The following is a 20,564-nucleotide window of genomic DNA, read 5'->3' as shown; positions in this document are numbered from 1 at the left end:
CGGTAAATTGATTAGATTAAATTAGCTTTTTATCAGCCCCCACCCCCCCCCCCCCCACCCCTATTGCAAAGTGTCAGAGGTGACTCACTGGGTAGTACCCTTGTCTTTCACATCAGAAAGCTGTGGGTTCAAGCCTCATATCAGAGGCTTACACATGATGGGCTGGATTTTAAATGCTTGCTGCTAATTGTGGCATCAAGCTCAAAAAAAGGCGGGCTGCATGACAAAGAGCTGCTGCGATCTTAAGTGCAGCAGCTTATTTAAATAGCTGGGGCGTCCCCACCATTTCGCATGGAGGGCGTGGGCTGTCTGTCCCTGGCAATGGTATCCACTGCCTGTGCGCAGGCACTGCCACTATTTTTAAAGGGCAATCAGCCCTGCCGGCTTATTTAAATATTTAAAGACATATTCAATAAAATTAAATAAATACATTTCTTTTGCCCCTCTCCCACCCCCAATAGCAATTACAATAACTATTTGCCCTCCCCTCAAAACACTTACTTTTAACATCTGACCTCCCCCCAACACAAAATGCACAAAGTTTAAAGTACAACCCTTCCCGCCATCCACTACACCCAATTTATTTACCTCGTTTATTTGACCTCGTTTCCCCTCACCCCGTCCCGCGCTGATAAACCTGCCTCCTTCCCCCCTCCCCACCGGTGTTGCATCTCGTCTCCCCGTATGGAGATCCGAAGGCCCGGGAGTGCCAGCCGCTGCTCCGAAGATCGCGGCGGGCCCTCAAGATCTGGGGATAGTATATGTAACTGCGTTAATTTTATTAATTTAATTATGGTGATTGTGGTCCCATCACTGAGCGGTGGGGAGGGGCGGGGCTGCCACCGCCGGGAGGATCGGGCCAGGCCCTGCCAGCATCGAGGTCCGAGGTGCCTCATCTGGAGCCATCTTCAGGCCTCCCCACCCCCCAAAACCCGCCATGTCGAGGGCTGCTTAAAATATAGCCCCACATCTCACTGACACCCCAATGCAATGCTAAGGCAGTGCTGAACTATTTGATGTGCTGCCTTTCAGTTATTAAGCTGAGGGGCACTATCTGTTCTCTGTAAAGTGCTTTGGGGGTGGCCTGAGGTTATGAAAGGCGCTATATAAATGCAAGTCTTTCTTTGTTTTTGTCCTTTTGTAAGTCTGTTCAATAATTATGACTATCCTTTTATTAGTTTTAAGCTTTTCCCCTTTGCAGAACCAAAGAATGTAAGCCATCGGTGATACTCCGCACTTTGTCACATCTCACAGTTCATCGCTGTAACATACCTGTCCAAGAGGCCCAGGATAACTATAAGGTGTTTCTGAAGCTTGTCGAACCAGCAAAGACATTTGAACCGTATAAAAACAGTGAGTTCACTCTCTAGGGCTACTTTAGCCCTGTTTTCACATTTATTTGTACCAATGAATTGGTCAAGAAAGATTAAACTTGGATCAGAATTTCTGTTAAAAGCAGAGCCACCAATCTTCCTGGGCTGGGAGAAGATGTAAAGCCACCTCCATATCGGCCTGGGTTTCCTCCCCAGTGATGTTCTATCCTAAATTCCAATCTGAGGATGGGGGGAGTGAGGACTGGTCGTCTGTTCTTACCCCCCCAACTTGTTTTCACTGGAGTTTAGAAGAGTGAAGGGAGACTTGATTGAAGTTTGTAAGATCCTCAACGGTCTTGACAAGGTGGATGTGGCGGGGATGTTTCCTCTTGTGGGTGAGTCCAGAACTAGGGGGGCACTGTTTTAAAATTATGGGTCGCCATTTTAGGATGGAGATGAGGAGAAATGTTTTCTCTCCGAGGGTTGTGCGACTTTGGAACTCTCTGCCTCAGAAGGTGGTGGAGGCGGGGTCACTGAATATTTTTAAGGTGGAGGTGGATAGATTCTTGTTAGGCAAGGGAATCAAAGGTTCTCGGGGGTAGATGGGAATGTGGAATTCGAACCACAAATAGATCAGCCATGGTCTTACTGAATGGCAGTGCAGGTTAGAGGGGCCGAATGGCCTACTTCTGCTCCTAATTCATATGTCGTGTGTATGTTTGAACAACCGGCCAACACTAATTGCTCAGGTTTACACGTGAGGTACCAGGAGATACCAAGAAAACTTTTCATCTTCAATGAGACAGAAAGTCAGATCAGGGGAACACCAGCTGTATTATTACAAATTACAACAGCTGTATGGAGCTTCCAAATTGTGGAATAGATTTACAGCCCAAATTAGCCTATGTTGGAAGGAGGAGATTTGGAGAATACTGTCCTCTGTGTATCATGACAATATTTATCACAATCATGCCATTATAGATCAGAACCAGAGCACATTGTGAAATGCTTTCATTTTTTGTCTTTTGTTATTAGTAAAAACAAACGCCCCTTTCAACTTGACCATAAAGCAGCTGCCTGATGGACGATATCAACTGGACTGGCTTACCGTGAATGCTCGGTACCATTCAGAGTATGAAATTTATTACAAGAAGGTTGAAGATTCTTGGGAGGTAATATTTCATCTTACATCAGTGACAGGGACAGGTCTTCAGGCAGACTTCCCTGTATACATGTGTGTATGTATGTATCTGTCCGTGTATGTGTGAGGTCTGTGTGTATATTTGTGCATGTATGTGTGAGGTGACTGAATGAGGTGCGTGTATACATGTGTGTGTGTGTGAGGTTTCTCTGAGGTGTGTGTATGTTTGTGAGTGACGTGTGTGTGAGGTGCGTGTGCATGTGTGAATGTATGCGTTTGTGAAGTGTGCACATATGTGAGGTGTTTGTATTTGCGTGTGTATGCGCATGCGTGTATGCATGTGTGTGTGTGCGACGTGTGTGTGATGCGTTTGTATGTTCTTGTGCAAGTGGGTGAGTCAGGTGCGTATGTGTGCGCGATGTGTTTGGATGTTCATGTGAGTGCATGTGTGCATGATACAGATAAGGACCCGAATAGCCTCACATAAGCACGAGGCTGATAAAAACTGACACGGTTTTCTAAATTATTGCTGCTTTTGGATTGAATGATTGGGTTGCAGCTGGAATAATTACAGTTTGAAATTTCAAGCAAAATATTAAAGCTAAGGATTACCCACAGCTGTGGCTAACTTTAAGCATCAGAAGTCCAGTTATTTCTCTATAAAAAGATAGTGACAGATTCAAACAGTATTTCAAATGAATAGAACATTGCGAAGTACAGTAACGTAGATATTCTCTTCTGCCAGAATTCCAAAGTGAAGAAGATTCCCCAAGACACCAAATCATTCAAACTCCCAAAGAATTCACTGGACTCTTCTAGTCGATATAGCGTAAGAGTGAGGGCAAAGGTAATATGTCAACAAGATGCCTATTCCTACTGTGGACCATGGAGTGAATGGAGCCAGGAGGCCACATTGGACACTGATCCTGGTACGTAAGCAAAATATATCTGGATTCTTGGACTGGTCATGCTCTGCACATCACATTAAATAGGCAAATTGAGAATTGATGGCTTTCAAAGTCTTACAGGGAGAATATATTAGTGTGACAGAAACCACACCGACCAAATGGAAACAAATTAATTTCATCAAGGCTGCGTTTGCTGACAACGCTACCACTAGGTGGCACTGCAGTGGCACATGTGCAATTGCAGCCTCTGCCACTAAAACGTCACAGTCTGTGACGTCAGACAGCTGCCAGGACTAAAGATGACGCTGCTCAAATAATCACACAAAGGCAACCTAAACACATGGCAGCTCACAATGGCCGGAGGCAGATAGCGAGCGGGCCAGGGTGGGTGGGGAGGTGAGCGGGCCGGCGGAGGGAAGCGAGCAGGCCGGGGAGGAGGAGAGCACACCCGTTACCACCAAGGTCTTCGTCCGCGCTCTCCCCACTTCCCCCACCCCCGCACTCTCTCCCCGCTTCCCCCACCTCCGCTCTCTCCCCGCGTTACGCCATGACGTCATCTGCACATGCGCCAACCATTCCTGGCAATGTGGAACACAGCGCATGCGCAGAAAGTAGGAGCCAGTCTGTGCATGTGCGCAGATTGGCGCAATCTGATGATGTCAGCTGCCGGCTGCGTTGTCAATAATCACTTTCTTTCTTCAAATGGGGAGGCGGTGGTGAGTTGGTATTGTCACTGGACTAGTAACCCAGAGACCCAGGGTATTTCTCTGGGGACATGGGTTCAAATCCCACCACAGCAGAAGGTGGAATTTGAATTCAATTAATAAATCAGGAATTAAAACCTAGTCTAGTGATGGCCATAAACCATTGTTGATTGTCGTAAAAACCCATTTGGTTCATTAATGTCCTTTAGGGAAGGAAATCTGCTGTCCTTACCTGGTCTGGCCTACATGTGACTCCAGATCCACAGCAATGTGGTTGACTCTTAAATGCCCTCTGAAATGGCCTAGCAAGCTACTCAGTTGTATCTAACAGCTACGAAGTCACTGAAACCAGACGGACCACCCGGCATTGACCTAGGCACTGGAAACGACAACGGCAAAGCCAGCCCTGTCGTCCCTGCAAAGTTCTCCTCACTAACATCTGGGGGCTTTTGCCAAAGTTGGGAGAGCTGTCCCACAGTCTAGTCAAGCAACAACCTGACATAGTCAGGTTATGGGCAGCACAGTGGCGCAGATGTTAGCACCGCAGCCTCACAGCTCCAGTGACCCGGGTTCAATTCTGGGTACTGCCTGTGTGGAGTTTGCAAGTTCTCCCTGTGTTTGCGTGGGTTTCCTCCGGGTGCTCTGGTTTCCTCCCACATGCCAAAGACTTGCAGGTTGATAGGTAAATTGGCCATTAGCAATTGCCTCTAGTATAGGTACGTGGTAGGTAAATATAGGGACAGGTGGGGATGTGGTAGGAATATGGAATTAGTGTTGGATTAGTATAAATGGGTGGTTGATGGTCGGCACAGACTAGGTGGGCCGAAGGGCCTGTTTCAGTGCTGTATCTCTAAACTAAACTAAACTAAACTAGTCATACTCACGGAATCATACCTTACAATGTCCCAGACACTGCCATCGCCGGGTATGTCCTGTCCCACTGGCAGGGAGGGAGTTGCCCTGGGAGTCCTCGACATTGAGTCTGGACCCCATGAAGTCTCATGGCATCAGGTCAAAAATGGGCAAGGAAACCTCTTGCTGATTACCACCCATTGCAGTCCCTCAGCTGGGAAGCACTGAGGGTAACAAGAGCGCAGAATGTTCTCTGGGTGGGGTCTTCCATGTCCATCACCAAGAGTGGCTTGGCAGCAACACGACTGACCGAGCCCTAAAGGACTGGGTATGCGGCAGGTGGTGAGGGAAACAACAAGAGCGCCGTGGTTAGCACCACAGCCTCACAGCTCCAGCGACCCGGGTTCGATTCTGGGTACTGCCTGTGTGGAGTTTGCAAGTTCTCCCTGTGTCTGCGTGGGTTTCCTCCCACCGCCAAAAGACTTGCAGGTTGATAGGTAAATTGGCCATTATAAATTGCCCCTAGTATAGGTAGGTGGGAGGAGAATAGAGGGACAGGTGGGGATGTGGTAGGAATATGGGATTAGTGTAGGATTAGTATAAATGGGTGGTTGATAGTCGGTACAGACTCGGTGGGCCGTAGGGCCTGTTTCAGTGCTGTATCTATAAATAAATAAGAGGGAAAAACATACTTGACCTTGTCCTCACCAATCTGCCTGCCGCAGATGCATCTGTCCATGACAGTATTGGTAGGAATGACCACCGCACAATCCTTGTGGAGACGAAGTCCCGCCTTCACAGTGAGGATATCGTCCATCGTGTTGTGTGGCACTATCACCGTGCTAAATGGAATAGATTTCAAACAGATCTAGCAATGCAAAACTGGGCATCCATGAGGCGCTGTGGGCCATCAGCAGCAGCAGAATTGTGCTCAACCACAATCTGTAACCTCATGGTCCGGCATATCCCCCACTCTACCATTACCATCAAGCCAGGAGACTAACCCTGGTTCAATGAAGAGTGCAGGAGGACATGCCAGGAGCAGCACCAGGCATACCTCAAAATGAGGTGTCAACCTGGTGAAGTTACAACACAGGACTACTTGTGTGCCAAACTGCGTAAGCAGCATGCGATAGACAGAGCTAAGCGAGATCCCATTACCAACGGATCATATCTAAGCTCTGCAGTCCTGCCACATCCAGCCATGAATGGTGAAGGACAATTAAACAACTAACTGGAGTAGGTGACTCCACAAATATCACCATCCTCAATGATGGGGGAGCCCAGCACATCAGTGCGAAAAATAAGGCTGAAGCATTTGCAACAATCTTCAGCCAGAAGTGCCGAGTTGAAGATCCATCTCGGCCTCCTCCTGAAGTCCCCAGCATCACAGATGTCAGACTTCAGCCAATTCGATTCACTCCGCATGATATCAAGAAACGACTGAAGGCACTGGATACTGCAAAGGCTATGGGCCCTGACAATATTCCAGCAACAGTACTGAAGACCTGTGCTCCAGAACTTACCGCGCCCCGAACCAAGCTGTTCCAGTACAGCTACAACACTGTCATCTACCTGACAATGTGGAAAATTATCCAGTGTGTCCTGTACACAAAAAGCAGGACAAGTCCAACCCAGCCAATTACCGTCCCATCAGTCTACTCTCAATCATCAGTAAAGTGATGGAAAGTGTCATCGACAGTGCTATTAAACAGCACTTGCTCACCAATAAAGTGCTCAGTGACGCTCAGTTTGGATTCCGCCAGGGCCACTCTGCTCTTGACCTCATTACAGTCTTGGTTCAAACCTGGACAAAAGAGCTGAACTCAAGAGGTGAGGTGAGAGTGACTGCCCTTGACATCAAGGCAGCATTTGACTGAGTATGGCATCAAGGAGCCCGACCAAAACTGAAGTTAATGGGAATCAGGGGGAAAACTCTCCACTGGTTGGAGTCATACCTAGCGCAAAGGAAGATAGGTTGCGGTTGTTGGAGGTCAATCATCTCAGCTCCAGGACATCACTGCAGGAGTTCCTCAGGGTAGTTTCCTAGGCCCAACCATCTTCAGCTGCTTCTTCAGTCTAAAGATCAGAAGTGGGGATGTTTGCTGATGATTGCACAATGTTCAGCACCATTCGCGACTCCTCAGAGACTGAAGCAGTCAGTGTAGAAATGCAACAAGACCTGGACAATTCCAGGCTTGGGCTGAGAAGTGGCAAGTAACATTTGTGCCACACAAGTGCCAGGCAATGACCATCTCCAACAAGAGAGAATCTAACCATCTCCCCTTGACATTCAATGGCATTACCTTCGCTGAATCCCTCACTATCAACATCCTAGGAGTTACCCATTGACCAGAAACTGAACTGGAGTAGCTATATAAATACCGTGGGTACAAGAGCAGGTCAGAGGCTAGGAATCCTGAGGCGAGTAACTCACCTCCTGACTCCCCAAAGCTTGTCCACCATCAACAAGGCACAAGTCAGGAGTGTGATGGAATACTCTCCACTTGCCTGGATGGGTGCAGCTCCAACAACACTCAAGAAGCTCAACACCATCCAGGACAAAGCAGCCCGCTTGATTGTCATCCCATCCACAAACATTCACTCCCTCCACTACCGGCGCACAGTGGCAGCAGTGTGTACCATCTACAAGTTGCACTGCAGCAATACACCAAGGCTCCTTAGACAGGACCTTCCAAACCCATGACCTCCACCAACTAGAAGGGCAAGGGCAGCAAATGCATGAAAACACCACCACCTGCAAGTTCCACTCCACGTCACACACCCATCCTGACTTGGAACTATATCACTGTTCCTTCACTGTGGCTGGGTCAAAGTTCTGGAACTCCCTTCCTATTAGCACTGTGGGTGTACCTACCCCACATAGACTGCAGGGGATCAAGAATTACCTTCTCAAGGGCAATTAGGGATAGGCAGTAAATGCTGGCCTAGCCAGTGACGCCCACATCCTATGAATGAATAAAAAAACAATGGAACACTATTTGAACTTTTGCTGCACATTGGACATAACTTGTTTAAAAAGGCCACAGAGCTGAACAGCTGAAAACATGACTGCACATTTGTATTCTTAGAGACAGTTGCATAGAGAGACATTGGGAGTGCTTCCTGATTCAATTGGCGAGATGGATTTTGTCAATAGTGATGATCAAAAGACATTGAGAGCCATTGGCTGTGTAAGGGCCAGCACTCCACCCCCCACAACCGCACCCCCCCCAACCCACCCCAACTGAGTGTGACTGGAGAACTTTTGAAATCAACAATTCTCGCAGACGATGCTGTTTCAAGCAAAGAGTTGGTCACATGATTAAACTGTTGGCCAATCTGGGGACTTTTTTTGAATTGTGCCACACAGAAAGGGTAGACTGCAATTGAACTTCAAGAAGAAAGCATCGCCCTTTTCCTGTCTTTCTCAAGCAAAGTTCCAGGGACCCATGGAAGCAGCTTAAGACTCAAGACAGAGGACTTCTTCAGCCTTCTGGTACCAGTGAAACAAGTTTGATAGTGTGCATTGGGCGCTAGCAAGAACTGCAAGACTTAACTCCAATCATGGACATTACATCCAAACAAAAGACATAAACTGAATTCCATCTACTACTCCAAATCACCCCACCTCTTTATTCTTTCTCCTCCTCTGTATCTATTCGTGTGTGTGTGTTTATCTCGTATGCATGCTAGCATGGTTGCGCCGCATATTTTTAGTAATTTTAACTGAGTTAGCATGTTAAGGTTAATAAACTTACACCTTTCTTGTTTAAACCTAAGAAAGCCTGTCCGATTGGTTCATTTACAATTACAATGAGAGAGCAGTAAGGATTCACCGTGGTAAAGCTAAAACATTGTGTTTTTCAAAGTTACGGCCAAGTCAGAAGAGGGGCCAGAGTGGAGCCTGAGACCCCACCCTCACCCAGTCGTAATATTAGGCAAAAGCCTGGCACTCCCTTCCTAACAGCACTGTGTTTGTACCTACACCACACGGACTGCAAAGGTTCAAGAAGGCAGCTCACCACCAACTTCTCAAGGGCATTTAGCGAAGGGTAATAAATGCTGGCCTTGCCAGCGATGCCCACATCCAATGAACGAATGATAGAAGAAAATTTCACGGCCCTCAAAGTATACTACAAGTGTAGGATAATTTACTCTGAAAACAGTGAAAAATATTTTTTATTGTCTATCATTTACTGTGCTTCTGGTCAGAAAACTCTTTGCAGCTTTAACATTCCCCATTGTTAATGTGGATTGCCCCTTTCGTCTCTCTCCACACATAGCTCGACAACATTTTGGAAACTCCCTAACAGGGAATTAAGGACAGTTTGGAATTTCAAAGTTGTTGCTTCTTTTTTCTCAGGTGTTTGTGATTTTCTTCTTCTTTTCCCTCTCTCGGTTTCCCACAGTTACCATGGTAACAGGGAACCTGGTAGTAGGCCTCTGGAAATATCAGCCCAATTACAGGCCCTAAGAGCTGGCCAACAGGAACTTCTCTAGAACACACCCTTCCTCTTTCCCTATGAGAAAGTGTCTGGTCTGTGCTAGGAGCCATGCCAAATGCCATGGTTGAGATCACAACTCCCATATAAGGAACCGTTGGGGAGGGAGGGTAGTCATGGTCAAAGAAGTAGGTTTCAAGATGTGATTTAAAGGAGGAGAGAGAGTTAGAGAGGTGGTGAGGTTTAGGGAGAGAATTTCAGAGCTTAGGGCCTCAGCAGTTGAAGGCGCTGCCAACAATGGTGGAGCAATGAAAATCAGGGACTTGCAAAAGGCCAGAATTAGAGCAAAGCAGAGATCTCAGAAAACTGTAGGGTTGGAAGAAGTTATGAAGGTAAAGAGGGGTGAGGCCATGGAGGGATTTGAAGACAAGGATTTGAATTTTAAAATCAAAGTGTTGGTGAACCAGGAACCAATGTAGGTCAGCAAACACAGGGCTGATGGGTAATTCGGACTCGATGCCAGTTCGGATCCGGGCAGCAGAATTTGAACAGGCAGCCAACCCATTATTGAAAAGCTAAAATGGCCCTTCCTACCATGCAGACAAAGCATAACTACACCATTCCTTGGCACAGTGAATTCATGCATAAAACACATAAATTGGTTATTTTTAGTCTGCACAATTATAGACATCATTACACCAGTTCTTCCTAAAACATTGCGTTCAGTGTGATATAATCACAGCACCGAACCAGACCTCTGTAGACAGTGTGAGGACCACACAATAGCACTGCTCTCTTAGAAAAGCATTAAAAAAAATCGGTTTAACGAAGGTTTCATTCAACGCTTTTCTTTCTTTTTGTTCTATTTAGATAACGAGGCTTTCATTGCTGTAGCATGTGTTATGCTGATGGTTTTAATAAGTTCGATACCTCCTTTCTTCTACCTGATAAAAAGGTAAAATATGTTATCCCTTTTATTTGAAACTATCTGAGCCCCTCGATTAGATTTCCAGCAGCAGCCACCAATAGGTTTCCGAAATGCACCACATAAAATATCCAAATGATTCAACTCCAGAACCTAACTCACTCCAAGGCATCCATTATTTTGCAGATAAACCATCCAAGCTCCTCAACTATATTCCAGTCAGAGTACTGTCTGACTATCCTTTCTCCTATACTTTGATATGTGGGCTGATCAATTAGAGTGCATCTGAAAAATTCTCAGGTTCTCATTACCTTCCAAATGAGCCACCTGAAATCCTTGATAAAATAAATGCCTTGAAGATGTAAACATTCTGCCAGTCTCCACTGTTCACTTTAAGTGATGAATGTGATCACCCCTTAGATAGACAAAACTAGGGGTCACCAAAATATGATACTCACTAATAAAACCAATGAGAAAGCGAGGAGAAACTCCTTTACCCAGAGAGTACTTAGAATGTAGAACTAGCTAACACATTGAACAGTAGACGGGAAGCTAGGTAAGTACATGAGGGAGAAAGGAACAGAACGAAATGGTGTTAGGTAAAGTAGGGTGACTCATGTGGAGCATTAACACAGGGCATGGACCTGTTGGGTCACGTGACCTGTTTCTGTGTTGCACATTCAATGTAATTCTATGTATTACTAGAACTCAAACACCTCCAGTCTTCTAACTTCAATAATGATCGTTTTATTGTTGTTTGTTCGTTCTACGTGTTGCAGGAAAAAGAGATCCTGGTTGGAAAGTATCCCTGACCCATCAAAGAGCAAGCTTTTCCACAAAGAAAGCCTGGTAATAGTGTTTCATTGCTCTGATGTGACCTCTACTGGTTGTATATGTAAAGGCATAGATTGTAGACTCTTACTATGTGTATACATTATGGTAGCGAAATCCATGTAAAATTTAACTTGGTGATACTGCATAACTTGTTTCATGAATCTAACATACTTTCAGATCCTACATCATTTATCCAATACACCTTCCATATACTTGGGTCCACTAGCACAGTGATTATATAGCAGACTTAGTAATCCAGAGACCTGGACTTATAATTGGAGCCAAGAGTTCAAATCCCACCACAGCATTGGGGAATTTAAATTCTGTTAATTAAATAAATCTCAAACACCAAGTTAGTATCAATAACATTGGCTGTAAAAATACTGACCATCATAAAAATCCAACTGATTCACTAATGTCCTTTTGAGGAAAAAAGTCTGCTGTCCTTACCCGATCTGGCCTATATGTGCCTCCAGCCCCACAGCAATGTGGTTGACTCTTAACTTCCCTCTGAAATGGTCAAGCAAGCCACTCAGTTGTATCAAAAGCTGCTATGACGGACTGCAGCAGTCCAAGAAAGTGGGTCATCACCTCCACATGGGAAATTAGGAATGAGCAATAAATGCTGACCCTTGCCAGTGATGTCAGCATACCATGATTGAATACATAAAAAAATTGATAATAGTCCTTGTCCCAAAGCAACAACAAAGCTACCAAGACCAATTGTATTGTTCCAAATGGTATCAACTAACTTGTTCAAGTGAGAAACGTCACTAGGCTTCAAGCACTCTCACTTGCTCAGGAAGCAGTCATTCCTGAACATCATGCTGTATCTCCTGTGTTACATCATGATGGCAGACACTGCATGTGCCGATTGACACGTTGGCAGTGCCAGTGCAATTCAGTCTTGGCTCTTTGTTAACGTGTTTGTGCTGCTTTCTTCTTCTAGAGAGGGCTTCTGGGACATTTGACGCCTGTGGAAACCGTAACCTTGGAAGAAGGCAACATCTGCCAGGTTGTGGCTGATGAGTCGTCTGATGCAACTCCTCAGGTCATTCCAAAGTAAGTCCTTTTATTTATTCCTGCCAATGTTTCTTGCTTCACTGCAAAGTATGTGAGAGAGATCGAGTTTGACTTGCCCCACTCAATATTTCTTCTCCCCGTAAGCTGCCATTCCCAACAAGCCAGGGTAAGGTGGGGACACAACACTGTGTAGATTGACGTCTGTGGATCTATCACATCTCCCAATACATTCAACATGTTGCAGCAGCATGGAAATGAATGCCCAGAACCACTAGGTCACCACATCCATCCCTTTCTCCATAACTTCCTCCAACTCTCTGATAACCCTCCATCACTCTGACGCTGGCTTCTTGACCATCATGGCCTTCCCTCATCCCACCATTGGTGGCTGTGCCTTCAGCTGTCTCAACTTGAAGCTCTGGAATTCCATCCCTACAATTTTGCTCTCCCAACTCTCCTCATGTCTCCTTTGGTTCAGTGTTAATTTTGCGCTCCTGTGAAGCACCTTGGGACATTTCACTACATTAAAGGTGCTATATAAATGAAAGATGTTGTTGTTTCTTATCTGAACTTCACAGAAAACACTGTTCTTTCACGTCTAGGTTTGCATTTATATTGCAGATTAATGGGATGAGACCCTCAGTGTCTCTGCCATTTTACAGGATCCTCAGTGCAATGGGTTTATATCGTCACAATCTCAGTAAGCAGCTTGGAACTAGCCGTTACAGATTGCCACTAGGCTGCTAATCTTACTCATGAAAACCCCAAAATCAGTAGGCAGCAGAAACCAAAATCTCTGGAGGTTCCTCCAGTACTGGATACTCCTTGAGACTGGGAACAAGGCACGTTACAAGAGCAGTGTGGTGTGATCTTTACTTTACTGATAAGCTGTGGTCTAGCTAAACTTCAGTGTGTTTTACCACTGATATCCCTCACAATTCACTAACACTTGTAGGAATTAACAAACCACAAGAGCTAAGCTTGAACAAATACATGTACCACCTGAGCCTCAAGGTTAGAATATCACCCTGGAACCACAACATCACCTCCCTTAAAGTTAAATTTTACAAAGACATCCTCCCAAGGCAGAGCTTAATCAACAACAACAACCTGTGTTTGTATAGCGCCTTTAAAACATCCCAAGACACTTCACAGTGCGTAATCAGACAAAATTTGGCACCAAACTGCATAAAGCGACATTAGGACAGAGGACCAAAAAGCTTAGTCAAAGCAGTCGGTTTTAAGGAGCATCTTAAAGGAGGAGAGCGATGTAGAGCGGCAGAGAGGTTTGGAGAAGGAATCCCAACGCTTCGAGCCCAGGCAGCTGAAGGCATTGGTGCCAATGGTGGAGCAAAGAAAATCGAGTGTGTGCAAGAGGCTAGAATTGGTGCAGATGAGCTTCTCGCAATTGTCCATTTATTAAAACTAATAGGAAGAAAATGATGGAGAGTGTGCATTTGTAAAGTTTCTTCTTTTGTGTTCTGTGACTTTATTTAAATCTCAGAAATGAATGGAATTTGATGGCAGAGGTGTTCTATGACGAATATGTCTTGTAACATTCTACCTTATTCCTACAACAGGGAAAAGGCAGAATTCACCCAGATAGTGGAGGAACCAGGTATTTCTTCCCCTCTGATGAATAGAGGTGGTGTTGATCAACAGCAATTATATCAGGTGTTTGGAACAGCAACAGAAACAGAATCACCCAATGGAGAAGTATTTCCGAACCATCCAATGCCACTGAGTGAGCCTTCTGATTACAATGGTCCATATTTGTACAATTATCAAGATATCAGTGCTGGGCCAAATTCTCATTCAGAATTCAAGAACGGATTCAACAAAAATGCAAGTTATTTCAAATGTGACCAAGGGGCTCCCAGCTATGTGAAACTCCCACAGAACTCCTCTGAAAGTCTACAAGCATTGGATCAGGAAAGTGGTGAACAAGCGCTGCCTTTGCCTATTTCTGCTTATGTTCTGAATCCTCCACAGTCTACATGCAGTTCACCATTGATACCAAGTGCAACTGATTATCATGTTCACACTGATAATACGGCAAGAGCTTGTTTAGGCCAATCAGTGCTGGAACAACCATCCACTTCTACTTCCAGTTATGTCCTGTGTCCCCCGCTAACTAATACTGTCCCAGTGTCCTCACCAGAGGTTAACACTGGCTACCTTCACTCAAAAGACGCAGATATCTTCTGTTCAAGCCTACCAGTACCAGGTTCAGACTCATTTGCAACCCCTACAGCTAGTCAGCAATCAACAGTTTCCAACTGCAGGGTAGAGCCGTTGGCAGAGTGCAATACTCCAACGGCAGATGATAAAAATACACAAGGCTCACAAAGCTGCTGTGATGTCTCGCAGGAAAATCCTGTAGTTATGCCCTGGCAACCAGCTGGCAGTGGCTATGTGTTAACTCCACCTGGAGATCAAGTGCTGCACTCGAACATTCCTCCCAAGCAGGACACATTGAGCAAACATGAAAACCAAAGCCTTTCAGCTGAGGGTCAACACAGCTTAGACTCTGAGGATTTGATTTGCATAATGCCCATGGATCGTGCTCCAGGATTACCTTGCTCCTCTCAGCTTCAAGTGGACACCCAGAAATCTGAAATTAAAGAGGAGGCGCTATCACTTAAAAATATGCAGAATGATGCTGCAAATGTAATCCTCTACCAGCAAGGAGCTAAGCCATTACTCCTGCAGCAAATAGGAGATTATTGCTTCATTCCAGGATCCCCTCCTGCAAACAGAAATGGAGTCACCAAATGCCACCTGTCACCATCATTGACAAATACTGAGCCAGCGAATAAGCATTCAGTTTTTCATGAGGATTTAAAAGCGATGCCACCAGTTCAATCTCCCTATACTACAAGTAACAATGTAAGTCTATCTTAGACTGCACAGTCCGCATCTTCATGTTTGGCAGAAAACTACTTTAAAACAACAATTGTGTAACATTTGTTAATTAAATGAGGATTTCACAGGAAGTGGAGCAGCAACTGAAGCACTTACTTTAGTAACCAGCCAACAGGACTAGTTGGATAGCTCTACCAAAGAGCCAGCGCAGGTATGGTGGGTTGAATGGCCTCCTTCTGTGCTGTATTTTTCTGTGATTCTCTGATCCTGATTCCACTTAACCTTAACGAAGCTTCCAACCATTCTAAGTTGCTCGATGGTTCGGACCTCCTGCACTTGGTCATCTTCCTCCTTCCAGATGGCATGGACCAGGCATGGCCCTGACAACCAAGAAAGCCTTTCGTGCTGTTGGCTCGATACCCACGTTATTGGTGCCAAGAGCTCGGACAGCCGATTCTGACACTCTGCCGGTGATAAAACCAGAACACTGCTTTACATTTTTTTATGAGCCACGCCAGAATTTTATAAATAATCTACAACAACGTAACATAGCAGTGGCTCCGAGCTCTTTTGATGGTTATTTCAGAAATTGTGGAGGTGACGTTTTTGCTTGCAATCTTGCAATTCACTGAATATATTTAGCTATCGTCATGATGTCAGTTAAAATTAGCAATGCATATTTAAAAGAACTTTCATCATTTATAGACACAAAGGTTTTCAGTATTTTAAAACTATTACAGAAAGTAATTGTAAATTTATAAGTTGTAAGTTGTGAAAAATTGTTCATAAAAGCTTCTATTTGAATTACAATGCCCGAAATTTATACCTTTCTCCCAACAAATCAGTTGAAATCAAGAATTGCGCCACTTATCAATTGGACGTCAATTAACCATTGCCATGCCTACCAGAGTTTGAGGCACCTGGGTACCCCATCTGAAGCCATTGTTCAATTGTTATTGCCTTTATATCCTTCTGACTTGTTCGTCTGGATAAGAGGAGAGTTTACCAATCAGACAGTGGGTGCTGGTGAATCGACACCCTTTGTAGACATTGGTGGGAAGAGGAGACATCAGAGGAATAAACGGCTTGCAACCCCTCCCACAAGTTGAATCGGAGGAGACCGCTAAGAAATGATAAGATGTATTGGATAATATGTGTAATTGGATGGATCAATGACAGATGAAATTTAATACAGACAAGACTAAAAGAAAGACGTGGATTTATCTAGCGCCAATTATCAGGTGTCTGATGGGAAAACGGCAGAGTCATTCTGGATGGCTGAAGTAAGATGGGCCAATGATCCATGTTCATCTGTAACTATCTAGTCCTTCCCTCTGGTCCTCATTGTTCCTGTTAGCATGCTCACATATCGGGGGACATTTGACTTTGGTGAGAATCTACAATGGTAGATATCAATTCAGCCGCCTGTTATACATCTTTACCGATTTTGAGTTACATTAAAGTCAATTGAGAGAGATGTAATACAGGCCGTAGATTTACCACTATCCCACTAGGTGAGAACCTACCCCTGTAAGCTCAAATCCCACGCAGCAAGTTGTGAAATTGAACTCAAACAAATTAGGTCTAATTTGCTGACTGGCAGCAGAAAATGACCAAGAAATCTGTTGAATTGTTGTAAAAACCAAATTGGTTCACTAAAATCCTTCAGGGAAGAGGAAAACCTACCATCACTACTTGGTCTGACCTACACAAGACCCCAGTGTCATAATTACATAGCTGCCTCCTAAAGCCCTCAGGGAAAATATGGATGGGCAATAAATATTTGCTTGCCAACATTAAACACATTCCAAGAACAGATAAAAGGAAAGATGTGTCAGAGGTTAAAATTCCTTCAACATGAAGTTATTCAACTCACAAAAGATGCCTCTGGTTTCATGTAGGCATTGCCTTTATTGGATGACCTTTGACCAAAGGAAATGAATGCTAAAAGGGATAAAATGTTCACTGGTACGGATAAAGAATGACTTAATTTGACCAAGAAAAACCAATGAGGAAATAAGAACTTAGAGAGAGAATCGAAGTTTAAGGCTCAAACACTGAGTTATTTCCAAGCGGAGTGCTTTTTCTTTTAATGCAATGAAGCCGAACCTGCTTTGCTCCCAACTAGTTAATGAGTGGGATATTTCTGATGTGCTTTATATCTATAAGAGCAACATCTCTTCATCAGTGCCACTGCCAATGCTTCTTGTGAACTCAACATTAGGTCTTGTAAGATAGATACAGACAGACAATCAGCTACCAGTTTTCGCTCATTTGTTCCTTAGGGAGAGCATCTTAACTCCTTTTCACATCTTTTCTGACAGCCTGACTGATTGTTTTTAAGCATTCATTTTAGGATGTGGGCATTGGCCACATTGACCATCCCTAGTCGGCCTTAAAGGTGGTGGTGAGCTGCCTCCTGAACCACTGCTGAACCAGTGACAATGAAGATGTGGCGGGCAATATATGTCAATGGTAGGGTGATATGTGACTTTGAGGGGAGATTGGAGATGATAGTGTTTCCAAGTGCCTCTTGCCCTGGTCATTCTGTGTAGCATGAGGTCATGGATTTTGAAGGTGCTGGCAAAGAAGCCTTAGCAAGTTGCTGCAGTGCATCATGTAGATAGTATGGACTGCAGCTATGGTGAGCCAATGGTGGAGAGAGTGGATGTTTAAGATGCTGAATGGGGTGCTGATCAAGCGGACTGCTTTGTCCTAGTTGACGTTGAGCTTCTTGAGTGTTGTTGGAGTTGCACCCATCCAGGCAAGTAGGGATTCCATATATTGGGAATGAACATGAGGAACTCATGTGAAGAATCATGAAGACAGGTCACATCTGCCCTCTTGGTACCACAGTCAATAAACCATTGGGCCACATGCATTACTGAACATGCAGCTAATTGTGGGAAAAGTAGTTTGGAGCCTTGTTGGATAACCATGAAAAGATGATGAAGGGTCACTGACCTGAAATGTTAAACCTGATTCTCTCTCCACAGAGGCTGCCGGACCGACTGAGCATTTCCATCATTTCTTGTTTTTATTTCAGATTTCCAGCATCTGCAGTATTTTGCTTTTATTATTATGAAAAGATGTATGCTTGTGCTTTTCCAATAAAATAAATTCTATTTAGGAGGAGTGACGTGATACTCTCCAGGACAACAGTCATGTGTTGCTAGAACTCTTGATATCTCAAAATTACCAAAAGGATGTAGATGCTTTGGAGAGGGTGCAGAGGAGGTTCACCAGGATGTTGCCTGGTATGGAGGGCGCTAGCTATGAAGAGAGGTTGAGCAGATTAGGATTATTTTCATTAGAAAGACGGAGGTTGAGGGGGGACCTGATTGAGGTGTACAAAATCATGAGAGATATAGACACTGTGGTGCATTTGTGAAGTTGAGCATTTTGTGGATAGCAAGTTTCTGATGTGGTCACCCTGTAGCTTAAGGATTTGAAGGCAGAGAGGGAATGGGTGACCACTAGGCAGTCAGGAAGGAGCAGGCAGGTAGTGCAAGAGTCCCTGGAGTGCATCTTGCTCTCCAACCACACTTCAGAAAGGATGTAGAAAAGATTTACAAGAATGGTTTCAAGGATGAGGGACTTCAGTTACATGGATAGCTTGGAGAAGCTGGGGCTGTTCTGCTTAGAGATGAGAAAGTTGAGAGGAGATTTGATAAAGATGCTCAAAATCATGAGGGGTACGGATTGAGAGAAACTTTCCATTAGCATTGATTTAAGGGCGGCACAGTGGTTAGCACCGCAGCCTCACAGCTCCAGCGACCCGGGTTCAATTCCAAGTACTGCCTGTGTGGAGTTTGCAAGTTCTCCCTGTGTCTGCGTGGGTTTTCTCCGGGTGCTCCGGTTTCCTCCCACAAGCCAAAAGACTTGCAGGTTGGTAGGTAAATTGGCCATTATAAATTGCCCCTAGTATAGGTAGGTGGTAGGGAAATATATAGCGACAAGTGGGGATGTGGTAGGAATATGGGATTCGTGTAGGATTAGTATAAATGGGTGGTTGATGGTCGGCACAGACTCGGTGGGCCGAAGGGCCTGTTTCAGTGCTGTAACTCTAAACTAAACTAAACTAAACAAAGTGGATAACCTCACATTTTTCCACATTATATTCCATCTGCCAAGTTCTTGCCCATTCACTTGGCCTGTCCAAATGCCCTTGAAGCCGCTTTGCATCTTCCTCCCAACACACATTCCCACCTAGTTTTATGTCATCTGCGAACTTGGAAATATTACATTTGGTCCCCACATCTAAATCATTGATAGTAGATATAATTCTCTAGTTTAGTGCTTGCCATAGTGTGCAACTCCCTGCTGCACTCCTCTTCCTTGTAAGTCTATCCAGGGACATTCTTTTGCCCTTTTCCACCTATCTCCTCTCCTCAACCTCTTAACATGCCCTGCCCGAGGAGTCAGTTGGTGGATCTACAGGTTCAAGGTACACATTTAAAAGCCACCTATGTGGAGTATATTGTCTATCCCCCACCCTGGCTTGTTCTTTGGCGTTACTGTGCTCTTTCAATCCCACGGTTACCCTCTATGCCCCTCTCACTTGTTTCTGCCTCCATATAAGCTGCAGCTCCAAGCTGCCCATCTTCCTCTCTTATTATCCTTTCCCGTACACTCAGGGGGTGGGGCTAACAAGCCAACTTCCCTCCCAATCCCACTCCACCCACTACTGCCTCCTCAGACTCTATCAGGAGATTAACAATCTGCCCCACTCTACATTTCCCTCCCTTACTCACGGCGAAGGTCCTTCCATCTATGGCCTGATTGTGGCTCATCACATTGGCCACCTGGTTTTGCCTGAGACTTGACCTACAGGTGGAAACACATTTATTGCCTCTTACTGCAGCCTCTCCACCTGGAAAATCTACCCACCAACTGCCCCACCTAAAACACCGTTGTTGGTAATGTGGCACATCACCAAATCTCTCCTTAGACGTTCCTGCTACTCCATTGCCAGGTGGAGTTCCAGTCTCTGCATTGGTGCCTGAGAGGGAGGTAGTGGAAAGACTGCTGATGTTCAGGAGGGGTGGATTTCTGGAAGGAGGCTTCTTCAGTTGTTCTTAGTGATTAGAAGGACCTGGATGGAAGACGTAATGAAGAAGAGATAGGATGTCAATGAGAAGCTGGAAAAAGCATATGAAAGGCTTGACCAATCTGACTGAGCTTTTGAATTTGGTTGATCGTGCGGTTGCTTGTGGTAGATTCCTGCCTAGAAGTAAAGACCGTTCTGTTATTCTGGAATTTCCTCCAGCTAAGCATGGAAGACCAAAACTGTCAACTTTTGGCTCCACTGTAATTCTGCACTCTACAACAATTCCATACCCCATTTCTGGTTGAGAAAGACTTCACAACCTCAGCGCTCTATTGAGTTGAGCTTACAAATCCCATATTCTCTTCATTGTAGAGACCATGTATTTCCACCTCTGTAACATCGCCCACCTCCACTCCTGCCTCGGCCTCTGTCAGCTCCAGGCTTAATTACACCAATGGTCTCCTGGGTGGTCTCACATCCTCCGCTCTCCATCACCTTCAGCTC

At 45.0% G+C, this 20,564-nt stretch overlaps 1 protein-coding gene across 3 annotated transcripts in view; it reads left to right on the top strand.

The window, feature by feature from the left end:
• csf2rb (colony stimulating factor 2 receptor subunit beta) overlaps positions 1-18,169 on the top strand; it is a 56,534-nt gene extending 38,365 nt beyond the window's left edge. For all 3 annotated transcript variants that reach the window (XM_068019533.1, XM_068019534.1, XM_068019535.1), the window contains 7 exons: positions 1,202-1,353; positions 2,349-2,485; positions 3,200-3,383; positions 10,234-10,318; positions 11,068-11,137; positions 12,072-12,184; positions 13,726-18,169. In XM_068019533.1, coding sequence (XP_067875634.1) covers positions 1,202-1,353; positions 2,349-2,485; positions 3,200-3,383; positions 10,234-10,318; positions 11,068-11,137; positions 12,072-12,184; positions 13,726-15,049 — 2,065 coding nt within the window. In that variant the 3' untranslated portion in view covers positions 15,050-18,169. The remainder of the gene's footprint in view (positions 1-1,201; positions 1,354-2,348; positions 2,486-3,199; positions 3,384-10,233; positions 10,319-11,067; positions 11,138-12,071; positions 12,185-13,725) is intronic.
• The last annotated feature ends 2,395 nt before the right edge of the window (positions 18,170-20,564 follow it).

This window comes from Heterodontus francisci, chromosome 41 (genome assembly GCF_036365525.1).
Source record: "Heterodontus francisci isolate sHetFra1 chromosome 41, sHetFra1.hap1, whole genome shotgun sequence".
In the NCBI taxonomy this organism is placed as follows: Eukaryota; Metazoa; Chordata; class Chondrichthyes; order Heterodontiformes; family Heterodontidae; genus Heterodontus; species Heterodontus francisci.
The sequence above is the reverse complement of the archived record's forward strand: the minus strand, read 5'-3'. Positions and strand labels throughout refer to the sequence as shown.